Source organism: Martes martes (assembly GCF_963455335.1).
Source record: "Martes martes genome assembly, chromosome: 4".
Taxonomy (NCBI): domain Eukaryota; kingdom Metazoa; phylum Chordata; class Mammalia; order Carnivora; family Mustelidae; genus Martes; species Martes martes.
In genome coordinates, this window is record NC_137891.1 from 157,230,882 (window position 1) to 157,253,900 (window position 23,019).

Sequence of the window (23,019 nt, forward strand, 5' to 3'; positions counted from 1 at the left end):
TGTGCTGGGTATTACTGATACACCATGAAGAATACAGAAATAATGCTTACCTTAAATGAATTTACAGGCCTGGGGGAGAGACAACAAGGAAATAGACAATTATAAAACAATGCAATAAATTCTGTAGGTGTAGAGTAGAATCACCTAGCCCATTACATGGGATTAAGGAAGACATTCCCTAATATGGGTATTACCAGGTATTCCCAGCTCAAGCAGGAGCCATTATGTTAATGTCAGATCTCACAGAAACGGTGGACCCAGAAATGACTTCATTTTCTTATGTGAAAATACGCAAATGGAAGACAGAGGGCTTGGTGATCAAAGCTGGGCCCAGAAGATGGTTCCTGGCTGACTGGGAAGCTGTTAAAACCATCACTGGTTTGGCCAGAGTGGGGGCTTCCCGCCTCAGAACCTGTTACCCATGACTTCCCAACGTACCATAAACCAGTTGAAGAAACACATTTCTGTCTTTAGCCAGACTCCTCTCCAGATGACAGAATAGACTGTCTGTGGTAGCTCCCTATAGTTGAGGCCAGAATCCTTTCAACTCTGACGTTCCCTCCGGAGCCGACCCAAACAAATCAGTTCCCTCTTACGCAGGAAGCAGAAATCTAAGAATTTTCTTCTTAGCCTAAAATCTGCCTCCTCTCAGCTCTCTCCAGGCCCACCTCAGAGAGTGGATGGTAATAATGACTTGTTGAATGAACAAATCATGAGGAGTTATCTAAATATAACACGTCATCTTATGAGCCTATACTCACCTCATGAGTATATTGGGAGGTGGGAAAACGGAAGTGGGGGACCTGGGTCGCTCTAGGCCTTAGAAAGTTTTCGTTATTTAAAATATTTCTTTCCCAGCTCGGAAGGGAGCTCCCCCTTCACTTTCTTCTGAGTACGTGCCACCCCAAAACTACAAGTCCCATAAGGCCAGCCGCGGGGAGTCACCATCTTGACACACCTTAGCGCGCATGTCGGCGGTAGAGCGAGCATTTGGGGAGAAGAAGCCCCGCCCCCCTGAAGCCCATTGGTCGAAGGAGCAAGCGGCGGGCTCAGCGGTTGGCCACCGCGCCCGCCCGTCAGTCGCGTCGGTCGGGGTCAGAGTGCGCGGAGGTGAGTCGGTGTGTTGTGGACTCGTGGTGCTGGCTGCCGCTGTTGAGGCGGCCGGGAACGGGCGGTGGGGAGCGGGCGGAGCTGGCCTTGCCTCTGCCTGGCCGGCGCCGCAGTTGGCGCGGGCCGCGCCCGCCGCCGTAAACTGCCCTGAGCGCCTGCTGAGGCCGAGGGAGACGTCGGGGCCTGCACCTGGAGGGAGCCTGCCGCGCTGGCCCCGAGGAGGGGGCGTTGCCATGGCGACAGCCTCTCCCGCCGCTGACGGGGGGCGGGGGCGGCCCTGGGAAGGAGGGCTGGTCTCCTGGCCCCCTGCCCCTCCCCTTACTCTCCCCTGGACTTGGATGGGCCCAAGTTGGGGGCAACACCCTGGGGTGGGTGATGCGGAGAGGCCCCCAGCTTGGGCCCTCGTTAATGCATGCGGGGTGAGGGTCGCGGCGCGCAGTTTGTGCAGTCTGGGGTGCTAGCCCATGTGCTCACCCTGGATGCATGATCTACTGAGTAACGTTCTGGCCGAGAGGGAGTGGGGCAGGGCTTTGCCAGACCGACTGGGTGGGGGGTGATTAAGGGTACTGACTTTTTACTTGGGATTACTAGGGAAGAGGAAGAGAGGTTTGACCACAGTAGGTCCAGAAACTCAGCAAAGAGGTAGTAGATAGAATAACCCCATTCCTCCCTCTCCACATACACGAGGTTAGCGCTTTACCTCTTTGTAAATCTGTAGCAGTGGTAGTAGTAGTGATGGTGGAACGAGTGAGTAACGGGCCTAACCTAGCTAGCTTTCTGTTTGCTTTTCCGCAAGTGTTCCAGCAACAGGTGTTCTCTTAAAACAAAAAAGTATGAACTTGAATTGAGGCTTGACTGCGAATTCTTGCATAATGTAACTTTTCCTGGTTGACTTGGAAGATGCTGCATGTGGCTCCTTCCTGGGGGTTTGGATTCTGCCCTTAGGGCTGGATTTTTGCAAACGGATAATGCCCATCATTTTCTCTGCTCTAGGTCTCTGGCCACCTCTATGGGATTAGCTCTTATCAGACATGTTATCAGTCTTCCAGCTGAAGGGCAAAAAACCACGAATCCCATTGGCTAAAGACTGTACACTATTTGAACTGGCTGATGTGATTGGCTGAATGATTTTTGATTGTAGAGTTTCTACCAGGAATTGGCTTCATCAAATTCTGCTTTATTCTGACTTTATCATACATGGCATGCCTTGTTTTAGTGGGTTCACTCCTGGAGCTTAAGTATATTATACCTGAATCCCCTACCATTTAAAAGCCAATTTATAAACAGGGACTTGGAGTGTGACTCCACTAATGTGTGTGTCTGTGATCTTGGTTAGAAACCCACTTGGCTGCCTTTCCTCAGAGAGGTGGGGTGTGGGGGAAGGGAGCTGCTGGGAAGTGATTGATAAGGTTTCCTTTATGGATTCTGTGGTGCTTCACTGGAGCTCAGAGCACTTTGGCAACTTAAGCACTCCAAATTAAAAGCTCATTAACAATTCCTGCCCAAAGATCCTGTAAATAATCGGCTAGCTAGGTCCTAGAGCTTGGCTGAGAGCTCTCCTTCCAACTTGAAATTTCCAAAGTGCTTTTATTCCCTTTCATTTTGAAAAGTGTTTTCTTTGTGGTGGGGTAAGTCTGTAAATGGTCTTTCCCAGGGGATCTGAGTAGCATAAGGTCTTAAGTGAGTAGAGTGGCAGACAGGAATAGATTGGTTCCAAACTGAAGTGTTTTCTCTGCTCCAGGGGCATTGCTAGCTTACAAGAGCACCTCTGCAACTTCTAGTCTTTTTGGAAAATCTGAATTAGGTGATAAATATGATAGGTGTCCATTAATGTTTTTTGACTTAGGGTTTGGTTACACTTTGACTTTCTTAGGACTTGAGGTAGACCTGGAAGTATACTGTAAGCGTGTAATGGTTTGTTTGGCCATTTTCAATGTGGCCTCTGTGTTTGTGGCAGCCAGCCTTTCCCCCAGTCCTGGTCTCAGTTCCTGAGTTCTGAATATTGTCAGCCTTACCAGTGTCTCCTCCTTGACTAGACTAGGATTCTGGTGTGATCCCAAGAGACACCATTTCACGGCCATCTTTCTTAGGCCAAGCTCAGCTATTATAAATGTTTAGTGTTTCTAGGAGATAACCTCCTTAGGAAGAAAAGTGTGCTACTAGAGAACATGAAATTCATCATTCCAAATATATATAGTGCTAGTAGCTTCTGAAAGCTCTGTTCGGGTCTTGTTCTTCGGCATAGATAACTGTTACGCCAAAGTAGTTTGAGTTTAGGAGTTTGAGGTTTCGGGTGGTCCTAAAATTGTTTCAGATAGCAGCCGTCCCCTGGGGATTTGATCCTTTATACTGAAATAGAGTTGTTGCAGAGATGTGTATTTATCCACAGCATTGGGGGTTTCCAGCTCTCACAGAACCTTCAGCATCCCCAGCTGGCAGTCTTGGCATCTTCGAAGTAAGGAGAGGTGAGAATCTTGTTGCATGGTCAAGTTTGGCTTGACTTCTTTCTTATGAGTATTTGGGTTTAGAGGGTGAAGGGGTGGTGGTTGGTGCAGATTGTGTTTTTCTGTAGTTTTATCTGATTAGACACCATGTGCTCAAAGACCAGTGAAATATACCCAACGTCTATAAAGTGGCAAGGATTAGAGGTGGGGTAGCCATACTCTCAAGTTCTGTTATGATTTCCTTGTGGGCATTGCATGAGCACCCTACAATAGGTTCAGAAATAGTCCTTCATCCTGAGAAATACACAGCTTAAGATAACAGGAGGAACACATTGATTTGGCTTCTGATAATGCACTTGACCAAGGCCTTTGGGATCTTGCTTTGATTTGGTTTGGGATTCACAGTTGGGTGGATGGTGAATCCCAGCCTGTCTCCATTTTGCAAGGATCAGGGCTGGCTGAAAAGGCAGACTCTGACGATTAATTTCCCGGATCTCAGAGGCTGTTTGATAACAAAGGGCCAGACACTTTGCTAGGACCAGAATTGTAGTGGTGAACAAGACAGCTTCTGTCTCTGATACCACAGGGCTTACAAATTCAGGGGAGAGATAGGTAGTAAAGAAGCAGTTCGGATACACTCTGGGAGTGCTATAATAAGGTAAATTTAGGTGCTTTGGGAGTACTCAAAAGGGTCTACAGCCCAGACTTGTAGGCTCCTCATCTAGAATTAAATGAAGACATGAGGGACCAAGTGTAAAGGTCAGAGTTTTGTTGAGTTTGAGAAACTGAAGTTCAGTGTGATGAAACAGCATATTCAGTGGACAGGGGTTTAGAGAATATGGTGAGAAACGAAGCAGGAGAAGTAAGTAGAGGCCAAGGCCTTATAGGCTCTTAGGATTAGGTTAGACTAGATCTATTTTCTATAAAGGACCAAATAGTAACTATTTAGGCTTTGTGGTCTCTGTCACAACTATTCAACTCCATTCAATTCTGCTGTTACAGCATGAAAGCAGCCATAGTATGAAAATGAATGAGCGTGGCTATGTTCTAGTAAAACTTTATAAAAACCAGTGGCAGCTGGATTTGGTCCATGGAACATAGTTTGCCAACGCCTGGCTCAGACTATCATAAGAGCAGTAAGAAGCCATTAAAAAGTTTTAAGCTGTGGACTGATAATTAGATTTGTGTTTTTGAACCTTAAGAATGAACTGAAGGGGACAATAGTGGAGGCAGAAACCAGTTAAAGGAGCCGGTGACCGTTGCATGGTAGCATTTTATATTTAACCCTTTGAGGCAGTATTTTGACACTTAAAAATTGAACACAACTGAATTTTTGCATAATGTGTATACTGGTTATCTTTATTAATTTCCTGGCTATCGACTAGAACTTAAAGCATGTCTATCAAAGAATTTGTTGGTAATACCCGCTCCTATTTTACAGACTAGAAAAGATGTAGGAAGGGAAAGTAGGTGTGGAATGAATGAAAAGGTTTGGGGAACTCTTTTCTAATCAAAGAAGTAGGGAATAAATGGAGCGCCAGTAGGAATGTTGGTCTTTGGGCTCCTAGCTTGGTGTCAATTTCTTTAAATGTTTTGAACTATACAAACAGAGGAGGACACATTTTCATAAGTTTTCCAGGGAATTGTCCTCATTCTGTTACATGCCCTACTCAGTCTTAACTTTCCTTGCTTGTAGCAACCTGATGACCTTTTTTCTGTTTTGGGTATTGTCTCCTGGTTCAGGTATGCTGGTATATGCCAGGCACAGGAGCCAAAGTGTTTGTTGAGTGTCTGATGAATTGTCTTCCTCCTCCTGCAAGCCTACTTGCCTTGTTGAAGGGAAGCCTATAGGTTTCTGATAACCCACATTAAGGTGTTTGTGTAACCTTGGGCTAGTGACTTACCTCTCTGAGCTTTACTTTCCCATCTGTAAAATGCAGATAATGGGACTTAAGACGGTCGATTAATGGATTTAATGAGATAATGTATGTAAAGCTCTTAGCACAGTGTTTTAATAACTTTAGTTACTAATAGTATTTTAGACAATAATTTTTTTTTTTTTTAAAAGCAGCCCACAATTGGGTGAGTTGGCCTTTGCCTTCGTATGTTTTGGGTCCTCACAGTTGTCATTATGGCTGTATGAGAGAAACATAACCACTGGTGGTGAGAGCCAGTAGACAGAAGGGAGTTACAACTAACGGAAAGGGCCACTTTTCATAATGGAAAATTTTCAGCCATCAGGAGTCCAGAAAATCAGAACTTTCTTCAGGGTAGACCTTAGCCCCAGTACCATCAGGGAAGTGAATTGAGTGAGCAGCTGCCCGAAAGAAATTCACCAAAGTGTGACCAGTCATTTCTCCCAGTTGGTCAGGGTCATTTATTAGTGTTGCCACCCTTGTGGCCCTACATCTTTGTAAAGTGCCTCTTGAATGTTTTTTTTTTTTTATTACTTTTCACCATCACTCTGGGAATGAGTTAGGTAGTCAGTATTATTGTCCCTGCTTACCCCTGTGAGGAAACTGAGGCCCACAAAGGTTAAGTATGTTGCTTGAGGACATGCTGTGAGGTACCATCAGAGCTAGTGCAGATTTGCCTCCAGAAGAAATTGTGTTAGTTTATTGCTGTGATTTCTCTTCCTTTAAGTGAGAGATGTGTCGTCATTGCGGAACTGCAGACTGATGCATGCTTTGTCCAGATGTGCTAGGAGTGATTTGGGTCCCACTTTATCCACTTGGTCCTGTTGGGTTTTAATTGATGATTGCTTGGACCAGGGAAGCAGATTCCCTTTGGGTCATTGTTTTTAGCCCCTCCTCCTTTGGGGACATTCTTGGGGGAGCCTTGGGTTACAAGAGATTGCTTTGATATGTTCAAAATTGTGCCTTGTGCCCCACAGCTACAGGTAAAATCAAAAGGCGGATAATTTATGGGAGTGTCAGAGCTGGCCGCTGGCACCTCAGGAGGCCATTAGTATGCCTGTTCAGACCCTCTGTGTCCTTGCAATTGATTCCTCTTTGCATGAGCTTGATTTGGGAAGCTGTAGATCTGTGGGTAGTGATTGGATGTGACAGTCCAAACACCGGTCCCTAAATTAATCCTTTTAATAGTATTCTAGCACCAAGGCAATGTGGTGTCTTTCTGTCTTTAACTGGGGAGGACAGAATGGGGTGGGCTAGGAAGAAAGGGAAAAAAAGAAGCTTTGCTTGGTGCTTAGGGTCTGCTCTGTTCTAACATGTTCTGATTCCAGAGCAGTTGACATTGGGACTTCTGGCATATTCATTCAGCAAACACTGATTCACACTAACTTTGTGCCTGGCCCTGTGCTGGGTGCTGGGAATACAGAACTGATTAAAATGTGGTCCTTGCCCTTAAAGATCTATGGGAATCTCAGTGTTTTTCAGAGTTTTTAAACTCATGCATGTGAAAAAATTAATCTGATGCGTTTCTTTAATGCTACTTGAAATTTTAAAAAGCATCAAAGCGTCTTTAAAAGAACAAGCCAAAGAAACTATGCTTTTTTAACACACACATGCACACATACCTCTACCTGCTATCTTACAGCTTTCTCACCAAACTCTCTGAAAATTATAGTAGGAAAACTAGATTAAAATTTTAGAATATAGTGAAACAAAAAATTATGTACAGTATAGTGAGACAAAAAGTTATGACATAGGAATAGAGTGTGTTACTGGATCACACTTAAGTAATTAACTTTCTGATGGAGTATTGGAGAGAGCTACTAAAAGGGAGTTTGGAGTTGCATTTTGAAGAAGGAGCCTGGTGAAAATGGAAGTAACATTCCAAAGCAGGGGGAGTAGCATTTGCCAAGGCACAGATTTGTAAAAGGAAGCATCACATTTGGGGAAGCATCACATTTGGGGACCTGAGCAAGAGCTAGTCGTCACCCTGCCTCCTGCCAGTTTTTCTGCTCCTCTGGAAGTGTGTTTGAGAAGAGACTTTGAGTTTCTTGTGCTGCATTTGTTTTAGTCCAAGGCAACCCTTCCTTTTTCTGCTTTTTGGTACCCAGGGCTGCAATTTGTTTTTCTTGTTAAAATGTGGTAAATGTATTATGAGAACAGATTTGGGTGATTTGGACAGACCTGATCATTGCTTATAGCTGAGTTATTTTTAGTTAAAGTCACACCTTACCTCAAAGGAAAAACTGAACGTGTTTTTAGCCCTTTGGTGGATAGGGGACTCAATCAGGTAGGGAATGTGGGCCCTCAAACATGGGAGAGAACAGGGCCCCAAAGAGCTGAAGACCTCTGAGGCTTAGTTTTCTCGTGTGTAAAATGGAAATACTGTTCCCCCATTTTGCTTGAGAGTTAGGGGGATGAAATATGTAGATCACTAATACAGTGCCTGGCTTCTGGCTTGTAACTGTGTTTCCCTCTCCTCTTTCTCATGCATTACTGACAGTAGCTCCCTTCCATTGAGTGCTTAAACTGTACAAAGTGCTTTATATACGTTGTGTGGTTGCACTGAACCCCAAAGAGATAGGTATTGTTATTATAGCTGTTATTATTAAGAATATGTGGTAGAGGGGCTGGCTCAGTCAGTAGAGCATGCAACTCTTGATCTTGGGGTCATGAGTTCAAGTCCCACGTTGGTGTGGAGCCTATTTAAAAAAAAAAAAAAAAGAATATGTGGCAGAGTCAGGATTTGAACCTAGATTTGTCTGATTCCAGTGTTGTAACATCTGGGCTGTGTAACTCCTTGTTTCTATATCAGTTCCATCTTGGAAGCAGGGGAATGGCAGGTTCTTGGTACCTCTCCTCTGGGGTCAGGTGCTGTCTACAAGTGTAAGAGGTGCTTAAAGGGATAAGAGTACCATACTCTGCCCTTTGGTCATTTCTGTCCTACTTACGGTGTGAGAAACAAACCTTTGTCCCCTCTCACGTGCAATGGATGTCACAGCTGACTTGTAGGACATTGCAAAGAGATGTCTCCCAGCTTTGGCCCCTCGAAGGAGTTTGCCCAAACTACTGGTGTAGTGATTAGTTAGCAAACAGGCAAATCACAGTCACTTCTTTTTAAGTGCTGCCTTGAGCTGCTGAGATGGCTCATTGAAAAGGAGAGTAAGCCTCCTGTGGCCTGTGATGTTGCCATCGGAATGTGGTGTTCCTGAAGGTCTTTAGTGACTGTAGCTCTCCTGGTAATTTAGGGTTAGCAGCTGCTTCTGATGCTGAGAATGTTCTCCCTCGCTCCACCTTGGAACAGAAGCAGCTGTAGCTACTGGCCAAGGGAGTGACAGGTTGTAGAGAGCAGGAGAGTGTTTTGCTGAGGTGACGACAGCTTTAGAGTTCCTGCTTCCATTCTACTTTGGGGCCATCAGGAAGCTGTGTAGAGAGGTTTCAGGGCATGTCAAGCTTTGTTCTGCCTCAGCCTCTAGCTTTCAGCAGACTAGGCTGAACCCTCAGGCCCCCAGCCTCCACGGTGAGACTACAGAGAAGCTTGGGAGGTGAGCGGTGAGGCCTGCTCCTTGTGTTAGGGCAGTGGTCTGAGACCCTGGTGTGGGAGTCAGGAGCGCTGAGTTCTGTTGTTACTTGCGATGTGAATCTTGGGCAGTCCTTTACTCTTCCTGGGGCTCCTTTTCCCTGGCTGGCTGTGCTGTGTCTCCCCTTAGGTTTTCTTTCACCTTTAACAGTCTGTGATTTTCACAGAAAGTGCTCTGGCAGCAAGGATGCATTCATTAGCTGGAAGATGATGACATTCAAAGGCATGCGGTTTATTTAGATTTTTCCCAGGCCATTTTTAGCTGCCTAATACAGAGCCTGTGACTGAGTGGTTCCGGACACGTATTACTGTGCTCTCTGCTGATGCCTCCGTGACTCAGGTACCTGAGCCCTTGTGATACTGTCAGTCAGATTGGGTCAGGGACTTGCCCTGGACTGGGACCTCGGGAAGCTGTAGCTCTCTCAGGTGCGTCTAGTTGGCTGGACTCAGAGCCTGCCTCTAGTGTCTTAGAGTTTCTCTGGTGTGTGCTTCTGCCTCCCAGTCTAGTTTTTTTTTTTTTTTAAAGATTTTATTTATTTGACAGATGGAGATCACAGAGAAGCAGGCAGAGAGAGAGAGGAGAAGCAGGCTCCCCGCTGAGCAGAGAGCCTGATGCGGGACTCGATCCCAGGACCCTGGGATCATGACCTGAGCTGAAGGCAGAGGCTTTAACCCACTAAGCCACCCAGGCGCCCCCTCCCAGTCTAGTTTTTAATGGAATGGATTGAATCCAGGGATGGTACCAGCCTAAACCCTCCCCAGGGATTCCAAGTCAGTTGACCCTTGAACAACATGGGTTGGAACTGTGCAGATCCAACTTACTTGTCGATTTTTTCAATAAATACAGTACAGTACTGTCAGTGTACTTTCTCTTAAGATTTTCTTGACATTTTCTTTTCTCTACCTTTATTGTAAGAATTCAGTATATAATACATATGTAAGATATGTATTAATTGACTCTATGTTATTGGTAAGGCTTCCAGTCAACAGTACTATAAGTAGTTGTTTCTGGAGAGTCAAAAGTTATTGGCGGATTCCGCTCTGTTATGGGGGAGTCAGTGGCCCTAACTTCTGTGTTATTCAAGGGTCAACTGTATGGGCCGTTGGGGAGATGGGGTGGGTATAGACCCCGTATTTCATGATGGCCCTCTCTTCTTTCCTATCCCCCACGTTCCCGTGGTCTGTGTATGTGGATGTTCAAGGATGGCCCCCTCCCTTTGCTCTCTCTTCCTCCCTCAGTAATGGAAGGCTGTAAAATGTCTATTTACCCAAGACACCAGAATGACTCCTCTGTGGTTCCACTAATCTGGTGATTTGGTGCTTCTCTGGTCTCTCAGGTAAATACAGATTGAGGCTTTTTATAAAGGCATATTATTTCCCTCATTAAATGTGTGTTTTGGCACATGCGTTATTTACCTGACCGACAGTAATGGCTGCAGAGGAGCCATTGGTGTCTGTTGTGTAAATACTGTGCACAGAGACCGTCCTCCAGGGGCTGTGGCGCAGGCCTTTTTCTCCAAATCGGGCTGGCCCCATGGCAGTCCCTATTTACCACTCCTCTGTCTCATTTATTGCCACGGGCTACTTACTTACTACCTTTAATTGCTAGGAGAAGAAAAAGGGTCTCTGAGAATAAAGGTGTGTAAGTCTTGGTCTCTGATGAAAGATAGCATGCAGAAATACATAGAATCATAAACTGTTCCTTTTGAATTCTGCCCCTTGACTAGATACTTGAAGTCCCAATTAATGATACAAGTTACAGGATTAGAGTCTACAAGCTTGGGACAAAAGTATAAAGCAGCAGTAGGAAAGGGGCATCCCCAAGAGGCCAGAGGGTGCAAGGCAGGTGGGATGCCCCTGCAGGGAGTGCAGGGCTGTTTCCTGAGAATGGTGGCAGGAGTGCCCAGTGAGGAGGCATTGAGTGGGGGCTCTTAGCATTGAGACTTGGTGCTTTAAGGGCTGGCTTTGGCTCTTAAGTTAGACTGTAGGCTGTATGCACAGCCTACCTTTCATGGGCAATATGGAGAGATTGAGCCCTCACATACCATCTCTTCTTTCTCTCTTTCCTCCCCCCACCCCTTTTTAAAACCACATTGCAGCCTATAGATTAAAATTTTTTTTTAAAGATTTTATTTATTTGAGAGAGAGAGAGGGAGCATGAGAGGGGGAACGGCAGAAGGAGAAGCAGACCCCCTGCTGAGCAGGGATGCAGGGCTCGATCCCAGAACTCCAGGATCATGACCTGAGCTGAAGGCAGTAGCTCAACCAACTGAGCCACCCAGGCGCCCCCCAAAAAATAATTTTTAGAAAGTTTGGAATAGGTCCAATTTACATGCAAGTTGGAATTAACAGTACAAAGAATTTTTTGTGGAACAATTTGAGACCTAATGTTAACTTAATGTCCCATCACCCTGAATACTTTGAGTGTATTTCTTACATTCAGTGACATTTTCTTACCTAACCATTATACAACCAGCAAAACCAGGAAATTAATATTGCTACCTTACCTCCTTCTAATTCTGAAATTCCATTCAAGTTTGCCAGTTGTCCAGTGATGTTTTTTGTAGCAAAATGATCTAGTTCAGAATGTGCGTTGCATTTAGTTATCGAGCACCTTTAATCTCCTTTCGATTTTGCTCAGTAAAAGTTCTTTGACATTTATGACCTTGATACTTCTGAAGATTATAGGCTTGTTATTATGTAGACTGTCCCTCAGTTAAGATTTGTTGGATATTTTCTCATGATTAGAGTTAGATTATGCATCTTTAAACAGAAATATCACAGAAATGATGCTTTCTTTTCATGGCCTCCTATCATGTGGTGCATGATTTTGATTTTTCCCATTGTGTTCATTTTGATCACTTGATTAAGGTGATGTCTGCCAGGCTTCTGCATTATATACTTCCTGTTAAAATTAATAAGCATTCTGTGGGGAGATAGTTTGAAATACGTGAATATCCCTCACCAGACTTTAATTTATTAATTAGTTAATTAATTTGTGTATTTTAGATTCATGGTTTCCCTTTTTATTCAATGCAGTGTAATCTATTAATATCATTATTTATTGCCAGTGGGAGCCCCTTCAAACTGGCTTCTGCATCCTTTTGATTAGTAATTCCCGTCATTCTTTTAGCATTTCCTTGCTTTCTGGCCCCAAAACAAGGTGTTCTAGACTCATCTTATACTTTCCCTGCCATAGTTGCAGAATTAGCCATTTCTCCGAAGAGTTCTGGTTCTTCCACTGAAGAATGTTATTTAGACAGCAACGGGTGCTAGGTGTGCTTAGTGCTGCTGGAGTGTTGCTGCTCCCTGACCCTTCAATAGAGATAGAAAACAGATGTGTGTGTGGGTGTGTATGTGTCCATACTCACAGTTATGTCTAGCTTATTTATTTATTTATTTTTAAAAAGATTTTATTTATTTATTTGACAGAGAGAGACACAGTGAGAGAGGGAGCATAAGCAGGGGGAGTAGGAGAGGGAGAAGCAGGCTTCTTGCTGAGCAGGGAGCTCGGTGTGGGGCTTGATCCCAGCACCCTGGGATCATGACCTAAGCTGAAGGCAGATGCTTAATGACTGAGCCACCAAGGTGCCTATGTCTAGCTTATTTTTATATATTATATATCAGAAACCATGCGTTCACACTGTTTCCTCCAATTTCAGTTTCACTCCATGTATTTTTTTCCCTCATTCCATATTTTAATTCCATCCTGTAACAGTGAGAAACCTGGTTCTCATTACCCTTAATATACGCCCTTTGATCATTCCCTCTGTATGTAACCAATCTCCCATTTGTTACCATTGCTCCTTCCCCATCTTGAATGCCTCATTTACCTTGCCTGTGACTCCCTGCATCAGGCTTGCTCCCCTCCTCCCCGTACCCTCCACACCCCACATGGGCTCTGACATGCTACGTCACACCTTCTTGCCTCTATACAGATGCCTTACTTACTCTGCTTGGGCTCTGATACCCTCTACCCCCATGGCCAGACTCGTCTGCTCCCCCCATTTCAACTTATAGATACTATGTTCCTCTCCCACAACTAATGACTCTAAAGCCATAAGAATAAATTTTTTCAGGAAGGGAAGAGGAAGAGCTGCCCTCTGTTTCTTGACTTGAGTTGAACTTGGTTTTTAGAAGTAGAGGAAGTGTGGAATCCAGTGATTACTGACATGTGGAGGATTGGTCTCCTACTATTGTCTATTCTCAAGATTCCCTGTAAGAGAAGCTTTTTGATGTGGGTGAAATCAGTTGAGAAAGCAAGGCCTGCAGGCAAGAGGACTCCTGGTCATCAATGCGTCATTCATGAAAAGGGATAGCACACATATAGTATGCTGTATGGGAGGCCTGGAGCATTCTGGGCATGCAGGAGATTTGGCTGTTATTCTCTGAGATTGCTTTATGCCTTAATTGGATATATAGGCTCCAAGTAAGGTGGGGGGGGTCCAGGCTTGTCCAGGCAGTAGTAGTATAGAATAGTAGTAATAGTAGTAATAGTAAGCTATATTGAGCCCCTATGTGCCCGACACTGCTCTTAATGCTTTACATGTGTCCTCTCATTTTATTCTCACTTATGGAATAAGAACTATTATTGTCATTTTACAGGTGAAGGATGGAAGAACAGAGCTTGGCCAAGGTGCCATGACAAATAAGTGGCTCAGCCAGGATGCAAACCTGGAAGGCCTCCTTACTCGGGATGCTTAGTTGCCGTTAGTGTTTGGCAGATGGGGTCAGGTTGACTACATATACTATATACACTCGCTGTGAATATTGACAAATATTAGGACTCTCAAAAGTCCTTATCCATACAGCCTGACTTCAAGGAGTTAGAGGAGCATTCTAAGGCCCTGAGGGACTTTGGGTCCAAACTATAATGCATAATCTGAACAGAGTGGTGTCTCCCATCCCAGCAAGGCTTCCAGTACTGTTCAAGGCAGGGGGACGTGTGTGTGTGTGGCGGGGGTGATGTGAGGTTATTTTGGATTCTGGTTTTCAGAGGGATGTTGGCCCCTTTGCCTTTCCAAGGGATTCCATAGTGAAATCCAAGCCAGCCTTTGTCTACCCTAAGCTGAAGAGTTAGGGCTGCATTTTTGGCAATGCTGTAAAGCCATGGTGAAAACAAGCACTGTGCTTTGTAGGATCCATGAAGAACTTCAAATACTTTTCAGTCTTAGCACCTCTGAATCCCCATGGAATCTCACTACGGGGATGGGGAAATCGAGGACCCACATGTGTCCTAGTAAATATGCAGAAAAGTTATTGTAGGTCATTCAGTGAGTCAGGGAAGAGCCAGAAGGAAAAGTGATACTTGGCATTGTATATGTCCATTCAGTCAGTGGTCACCTCATTGCCTCCGAGTGTGCCCTGGACTTCACAGGCTGCTACCCCCTCAGCCCTGCAGGAAGGAGCCAGTGCCCATCTGCAGCCTTTCAGAGGCAAGCTTTTGGCTCTATTAGAATGGGGCTTCAGAAGGCATAAACTATGGCCATTTCTGCATTGAGCAGTGAGATTTCTCTTTTGACTTTGAGGATTAAAGTTGAGGGAATTTGAATATTGGGTGTAAGATGGGTAAAAGAAAAAACAAAATTTCTTCTTTGTTCCTTTTTTTTTTTAAGGAAGCCTGAGTTATTTGTGGGTAAAACTTGGGCTTTGTTTTTTAAATTTTCTTAACCCTCTAAAGAGCAGACATTCTGCAAATTTAAAGGAAAAACTTGAAAAGTGATTTGGATTTTTTTTTTTTTTTGCACATGTTCACTCAGAAAACTTTACTAGACCTTTTTTTCTTTTTCTTTTTCTTTTTTTTAAAGCAATGCTCCCATTACTGCCACATCTGGGTTTTCTCTTTTTCTTCCCTATTTAAAAAAAAAAATCCCGCAGTCATTCAGGGTCTCTAGTAGAGAGTGAGTCTAAAGGCAGCAAATGGGAAGGGAAGGCCTGAGGCTGTTGCCAGCTGTGCTCTCCGGGCGTCATTCATTCCCCCAGGGTGCCACTTACTGGTATGGGGGCTGGGGAATCACCAGCACATCAGGAGCAAGCTCCCCCGGCTGCGGCTGCGTTCTATTTCACCTTGGGCGACCGGAGGGAGGGAATGTGGAGGTGTGAGATATGGACTGGAAACCCAGGGGCAAATGGCTTATAATGAGCTGAGGAGGGAATATTTGGCATTTTCCACTGTTTGAGGCTCCTTAGCTCCCAGGATGGATTGTGTGGCTTGGTCACCTCATGTTACTTTTGGAACCTTAGCTTTACCTTAACTGTTGCCACCTGAGAAATGACCACAGAATTTTTCTCTCTCTCTTTTGAACTTTAGAGCTCCGTTTAAGGATGAAGGCCAGCGTGGCAGATTGTTCTGAGGATGGTCTTGGAGACTCAGAGCTGTCATAATGCTGCGGGGGCCAGTATTAGGGTCTTGAACTGCAGTAACGAATACTGTTGATTTCGAAAAGGGGTCCAGAAACACTGGGGAGTGGTTCATGTTGTGGGACTATTCCTGAAGACCAGATGGAACAGGGCCACCGTGGGAGGGGAGTAACCCAGGCTCTTTGTTCTTTTTTTTTTTTTCTTTTCTTTTTCTTTTCTTTTCTTTTTTTTTTAAACTTTCCTCCCCTAAGTTTTAGATGCTTCTGGATGTTCAATGCTAGCACCTTTACAGACTGGAGCAGCTCGATTTTCTTCATATTTACTTTCAAGAGCAAGAAAAGTGCTGGGCTCCCACTTATTTTCTCCCTGTGGTGTCCCGGAGTTCTGTTCCATATCCACCAGAAAACTGGCGGCCCACGGCTTTGGCGCATCCATGGCGGCAATGGTGCCCTTCCCTCCCCAGAGGTATCACTACTTTTTAGTGCTGGACTTTGAGGCCACGTGCGACAAGCCACAGATTCATCCTCAGGTAACTGTTGCATCATTGCTTCAGAAAAGGGGGTGGGGCGGGCAAGGAGGGAGGGAGGTTAGTCTTGCTTTCTGGGTTCCAGAGGAACTTTCTCATGTCTTCCTGGCTTCTAGCTACTCATCGGGAATCCCTGCCTAGGAAGCTGGACTTGATTCAGGCATGCTTTAGGGTAAGGTAGACCTGACAAGTCTCTGGAGAGAATTGGGCATATTGTTTCTCTCTGGTCTCGGCCTTTGGAAATCAAAATATTTCCTAATGTCCCATCCTTCCTCTCTCCTTTCCTTTCCCTCCTTCCTTCTCCTGCTATTGCTGCATGTTATTTTGAGGAATGTTGTGGAAGTCAGCCCCAAAGATGGCACCCAGTGACCCTTGCCTCCTGAGATTCCTAACCCTTGGTAGTTTTTCTCCCACACTGAATTGGGCTAGCCTTTCATAACCAGTAGAATAGAGAGGAAAAGCCATAGTGGGATTTCTGAGGCTCAGTCATAAAAAGTGCTGAGGTTTGCCTTGCTCTTTTGGATCACTTGCTGTGGATCACTTGCCGCCATGCATCGAGGGCTCTCAAACGGCCTGGGGAGAGGCATGCGTCTATAGGAACCGAGTGTCTTAGCTAAAAACCAGTACCAGTGCCATTCACGTTTCTTGGTGCTGTCTCGGAAGTGAATCTGCCAGCCCCAGTGGACATCTGACTTCAACCTCAGGAGAGACCCTGAGCCAGGCTGGTCCACTGAGCCACTCCTTCCTGGCTGGCAAAAACTGTGAGTTAAGAAGTGATTATTGATGTTTTAAGCCACTAAGTTTGGGGATGATGTGTTTTGCAGCATTCGAGAACCTGAAGCAGTACAACTGTTGGTTTGTTGGAAAGGAAAATTTCTTTGCTTGCTTTTTTTCCTGTCATCAACTGAGTTCAGAGACCTTTTACCTTTTAAGGTAGTGCTACTAGGAGGTTTGGATTAGCAGCACAGAGGCACCTGTGCTTAGAGATATTGGCATGCTTATTGTCTCTTTGTGGGGAACGATTGCGGGCTGATATGGCAGTTCATTGTGCTGTGGGGACCTTTAGTATGCCCAGCTCTAGGACTGTTACTTTTCCCTGTGGGCCTGGGTTATTAGGAGTGTAATTTTGGGATGTGTAGACATGTTAGTCTGGAGCAGCTTTCAGTGGTAGGGAAGAGGGGGGAAGGGGGAGGATGGTAGCATCAGGCACTTGGGAGATAGGGAGGAGTAGGGTCCATTCAAAGATGAACTGGGTTCATTTCTCATGGTTGTTTTTTTTCCCATGAAGAGGTTCTGTCTTTAGAATAGTAGATTATTTTCCATAAAGCAGATGCCACCACCCTTTTACCTTCCCCCTTCTCTCTCTTTTTTCTTGTTCTCCCTTCAAGTAGTGGTCTATCTTTGGGAGCATTGGAATTAGGCCTATGGAGGTTTGGGAAGACAGGAGCAAGATGAGGAGAATGTCCTGAGGGGAGGAATTTTGCATAAAAGGAATATAGCTTGGGTGCTGCCTGAGCCACACTTACTTTCTCAGCCTCTTGCTCCTGCCCATTCTCTAGAGTCTTCTCTGCCTCCCCAAACTATTGGAGATTCTTTGCTGGCTGTTTCTGGGTGGTGGGTGGGAATTTTGGTTACGTAGATTCTCCCAGCTTAGGAATCAAGGATCCAAATCATAACACACTATATTATTTCCCTTACTGATGTAGATTTCAGTTATTGAGTAAGCCCTAGTGGACATGAGTCTAAGATCCAACACATCCTGATTGCCTATGATTCATCCCTCTTCTGAACTCTTGTAGTCACTTGGCACCTTCTTTGTGGCATTTTCTACATTCTGCTTTGTGGCACATGCTTGTATATGCCTATTTCTGAACTTTTCAATTATATTGTAAGCTCAGATAATTTTGTAGCTCTGTTCTCTTGTCCTACAGAGAGTCCCATCAATGTTGCTGAAGGTGAAGCTTGATTCATGTCTCAGTTTGGTCTGTCAGGATCACCTTCCATCTGTCTTTGAAGGGCATTGTTCTTTTTAGTTATTTATTGCAATGCTAAAGATATAATGCAATACAGATTTAAATCACTCGTATCACCAACTTCCCACCCAAACTTAGGCACCAAGGCCTTCCTGACCTAGGCCGAGGTAGGACTTCTTGCCGTTTACCAGGTTCTGGGCCTGATTAAAGATTATCTCCAGAATCAATGAACCCTGATGATATGATTCCAAGGGCACTTAAAGAATTGGCTGCCCTGGTTCATTATTAGAAAGCATTAGCTGTTGCTTTAGAGAACTCAGGAAAAAGCATTCGCTGTCTTGCTTATCTTTAAAAGGGGAATACGAATGATCTTGGAAATTATAGACCTGTTAGTTTACTGTGATTCCAGAGAAGATACTTGACCTGATCGTCAGATAATCAATCAGCAAACAGCTAGAAGAGCATAGGGTACTGAGTAATAACTTACATGGGTTTGCGAAGAAGAGCAAATCCTGTCAGATCAATCTAACTTCTTGCTGTGACACAGTGATGGATTTGAGTGGATCTGGGGTAAGTGATAAATGTAATGCATCTCTACTTCATTAAGCCTCCACAATGCTGTGATCAACAGGTGGGAAGGTGAGTTGGGGGCCAGGCAGCTCTGTTGGACTACCATTGGATCATTCTCAGGAAAAGGATGGATAGCTCAGGAGTGATTTGAGACTTGTTTGTGGCAACTTAAAGCCTATCTCTCTTTGAAAAAAAAATCACTAAAGTTTGCAAGTAGCAGGATCCTGATAGGATTCTGAGGAATCTTGGAAGATGGTTTGGAGAATTTGTCAGTCCCACATAGGCTAGCATTCTTTCACTGAGGTTATCATAGTCATGTTGTCATTAGAGCCTCTGGGCTGTGTAGGTCTTCCGGTCAGCAGGGGCAGTGGAGAAATAGGAAAAGCTCAGGATAAGAGGGGAAAAAAAATCACTAGGGGTACAAAAATAGGACTTAGAAGAGAAGAGAAATTAAATATGGTTTTAGTGACTTATTTCTTCACATGGGAGGTGTTCCAAGGAGTATACTAATAACTTGCTCTTCATTTTAATAAGGATAAAAAAAGAAATGAATTTAAATGGAAACAGATTGAGATTTGGGATGAGAATGAACTTTTAGAAGAGACTGGAAAAGATGGGCTGCTAGCTGAATCCAGCCCTCCCTATTGCTCTCTCAGAATAGCTTAATGGCTGTCCACTCAACAGAGATGCTTTATAGGCAAGGTCTCTGTGCCTCCTGGGGACGAGCTTGGGACTGTGAATCAGCCTTCCCCCTCCCTGGCTCCCAGTTGCTTTGAATATTCAAGGCATCTACACAGTACATTTCCAGTCCTTATGAGAGCGTGCCGTTACCCCTTGGGGGTGGGGTGTAGGAGGGAGAAACAAGTTTGGGTCCAGGATCTATCTGAAGGCTTGTTACGGGGTTCGTTTTTCTGATCCATCTTTGGTCTTCAGAAGTTCCTGAGTCAGCTTATTGAGACTGTTCTTAAGGAATGGCACTGTGAAAACGAACACGTATAAGCTCTGTTGTACTTGGGTGAGTAAATGTATTGGTTATAAATGTGGTAAAATATGTGGTATTTTCCGTTTGTCATCATTTTTGCTGTTTATTTTTGTACTTTGTTCAGCTAGGTGTAGTTGGAGTGGTTGGTTTACCAGTGATAGGCTTCACTTTTCTGGATTTTGCACTCATTTTGATTTACATTTTCATTCAGATTAACATGGTAGATATTGGCAGAATATGAGACTTCACATTTGAAAATATTTTTCCCCTTAAATATTAATTTAGATGGTTTAAATTGCTTTAGAGACTCTAAGTTTGAGGAATAGGATTCCTTTCTTACTTTAGGAGTTGTTTCCTGATAGGGAAGTAGGTTTTTATCTGGTTTAGGAGAATCCTGACTCCTTTCTCCTGGTTAGCAGGAGTTCATGTGCTCATTTTGGTGTGGATGTGCATCGAATATTGGTGGTTGTGACCCTGAGGCCCAGGGAGCAGCCTGAAAGCTTTGGTGGGATCCTTAATTGTCCATCTTTAACCTGGGGGCAAGTTCTCTCACCACCTCACTGTATAGAAAGGAACAAAGCAAATGTAAGTGAGGACAGTGAGATGTAGGCCATAGCACATGAGGAGAAGGAAATAACGTCAGCTATCCGAATGGCCAGGGAGAGGGCCCCCCTGCTCTCCTTGTCTGTGGAGCAAAGTCCTGGCCACTGCCTGCCCTCCCTCCCTGAGTTCCCTCTGGCCGTCCATCAGGCTCCTGGGTATGGTCTTTTTCTCACTGCTCTGCAGCAGCCCTGTGACTGTTTTCCTTCTCATCTGTATTCAAGTGCCCATAACTTTGCAGAAAAATGACCTTTGGGGTTGAGGTTTTCTAGTGTTTGGTCTTTGTCCACAGGGGCTTTTCTTTCTTTCTTTCTTTCTTTCTTTCTTTCTTTCTTTCTTTCTTTCTTTTTTTTTTTTTTAAAGGAAACCTCGAAGAAACTCCATCTGCATTTTGAGTTAGAACTATGAGTAAAGGAGTTTCTCTTTTATAGAAAATTGTCCAGATGCTGGGTTATTTTGGGAGGGTAGGTGGAGGAAGGTTAATGGTGACAGGAGAAGGAGTAATACGGAAGAGAGGCATTTGGAGGATTTCAGTATGACTTAGAACTGGTATATCATTATTAGTCTTCTGTGAGAAAGACATTTTGGGAAACTTTACAGGAAATTGTTAAGCTCCCTACAGATCAAACTATATCGATTCCCTTCTCCATTCAGTGCTAAAAAGCAGGATCCCCCAATCCTTCCCACCCCCCCACCCCGCTCCCAACCAGTGTGCGCACACATACTATCTTCCTATGTAGTCACCTTTCCTTCTCCCTGCTCTTGGTTTCTGCACCCTCCAAGTGGACGGAAAGGCAGTTCCCTAGAGAAAGAACCCACCCTTCCTGCCCCATTCACTTGTCCCAGCCCCAGCTCCTTCAAGTAGGAGGGGTACAGCCAGGCTTTCTATTGGGAGGGCCCAATTGTTGGGTTGTGGGCCATCTGCCCGTGGCCCCAGTCAGCCTGCGCTTTTTTCTCTACAGACAGGCGAAGGCGCTGACGCTATTCTTCTAAACTGGGAAATGAAATGCAAAACCGACGTTAATGTAACATTATGGTTGAGATTAAATGCACCAAAATCAGGAAATTCAAAGTTATGCTTCCCACAGCAACTATAATTCAGCCTCATGTGGCGTGTGTAGTATTTTGTGTTAGTGCGGATGGTGTTATATGTTAAGACATTAAAGTTAACACCATAAGCAGAGCACAAAATGCTTGAGGGGGCTGAGTTATGACGACTGTGTGAGCTGTAAGTGTTCTTGCACAGGCTCCCGACTCCTGGTATAATTTTTCCCCTGCCCATCAGACCAATTATTGCCTTTCTTTTTAGTTATATTTCTGCTTTAACACATCTCTTTTTCCAGGGTCACCGTAAATGAATTCCTCTATTGGTGGCCAGTGATGGTGGTGGGAATGGGACAGCCCACTAGGCGCTTTTGTCCTTTTTGTTGCTGCCTCCATAAAAGTGGTGCTTCCCCCTCCACCTTCAAAAGCCCCCCTCCACAGACGGCTGTTTCCTGGTGGTCCCTTACAGGGATCCCCACTCCCCACCCCCACCATCCCTTCCCTCTGACTGTCACTGCGGCTCCTCACAACTGCTCCCTGAATGGGAACAAGCATTTGCTGTGTCCGGGTCTTGGCCTTGTTGTAACTTCACGTGAAAGCCGAAGGGCCCTTCTTTATTTGGAGCAGACATAGCAATGTCGAAGTAAAATATACATCGCCGGGAGTGGAGCACCGATGCGTGGTGGTGCTGCCTTATGTGTTTGGCATAGCAGAGGCAGAGATCGAAGTGGGTTTATTTGCTCTATTCACACTGCTTCTCTATCTTCCCCAGGGTTTATACCTTTAAGCTGCTGTGGTGTGTAGTTAGGGCTGTGGAGTCGCCTGGGGGTGGGACCAGGAACTTTCCTTGGGGAGCACTGGGTCATTGGTAACAAAATCACCACATAATTTAGTACAAATCAGGAAACCTCCCCCTAGCCTCTTATTATCCTGGTGGCCTCCCCAGGGCTGAGACAGCTGTTGGAATGCAGATTTTGTTAGACACTGGGCTAAGGTTGGTGGTGGGGAAGAGCTGTAAAGAATAGGGCCATTGATAGATGATGAATGAAATCAGGGACTGTAAACGAACAGTGACACTGAGCTGCCTTTTAAAGTTTTTGTTGGATACGACAAAACCAACCAAGTAAGCAAAGGAATGGGGAGGACCTCATTGTAACTACCTTAGAGGCAATGAAAAGGCCTCTTTTTACGCTTTGGAGAGCAACTTCAAGCTCTGTGTTAGGTGCTGGGGACATAGAAACAAGAAACAGTCCCTACCCTCAAGGAGCTGGTAGTCGAGGATAGACCTGCATGTAACCACTGTTAAGCATTTGATTATATCCTGTAGATAAGTACTTGGTGCAGTGGAGGCTCAAAGGAGGGGAAAGATCAACTCTGCTCATAGTGTGGAGGAGGGGGTCACATAGGCCTGATGTTAGAGAAGTTTAAGAGATCCAAGAGAGCCAAGTCAGCCTATGGCCTCTAGAATTGTTGTAGCAGGAATGAAAGAAGGTGCTCACAGAGTAAGCCAGGATGAATTGACCCGAGTCTGAAGAACTGACATGGATTGCAGGGTTGTTTGTGGGAATGTTGAAAATGAGGAAGAGATAGAGTGAAGGCTTTGAACATGACAAATATTTCACTGTTTGTTTAGTAGGATTATCTGTGTTGGTTATATGGTATTTCTCACATTCAACCGAGAAGGTGGTTTTTGTTTGTTTTGTTTTGTTTTTAGCAGCAGGGAGGGGCAAAAGGAGACTCCCTGCTGAGCAGGGAGCCTGATGTGGGTCTCCATCCCAGGACCCTGGGACCATGACCTGAGCTGAAGGCAGACATTTAACGGACTGAGCTACCCAGGCGCTCTGCGAGCTAGAAGGTCTTAGTGGGATCTGTGAGAGTATGAAGGCTAGGAGAGGTTTGAGAGAATTTTAGCCAATA

General features: G+C 44.9%; 1 protein-coding gene across 11 annotated transcripts in view; it reads left to right on the forward strand.

The window, feature by feature from the left end:
- Window positions 1-1,084: 1,084 nt before the first annotated feature.
- The window catches only part of ERI3 (ERI1 exoribonuclease family member 3), a 125,286-nt gene continuing 103,351 nt past the window's right edge, over window positions 1,085-23,019 (forward strand). For 2 of the 11 annotated variants that reach the window (XM_080800344.1, XM_080800340.1), the window contains exons 1-3: window positions 1,098-1,110; window positions 3,500-3,575; window positions 15,659-15,936. In XM_080800344.1, the coding sequence (XP_080656470.1) occupies window positions 15,682-15,936 (255 nt within the window). In that variant the 5' untranslated portion in view covers window positions 1,098-1,110; window positions 3,500-3,575; window positions 15,659-15,681. Of the gene's footprint in view, window positions 1,479-3,499; window positions 3,576-15,658; window positions 15,937-23,019 lie in introns of all 11 variants that reach the window. The other 9 variants (XM_080800338.1, XM_080800339.1, XM_080800341.1 and 6 more) reach the window with 7 other exon arrangements.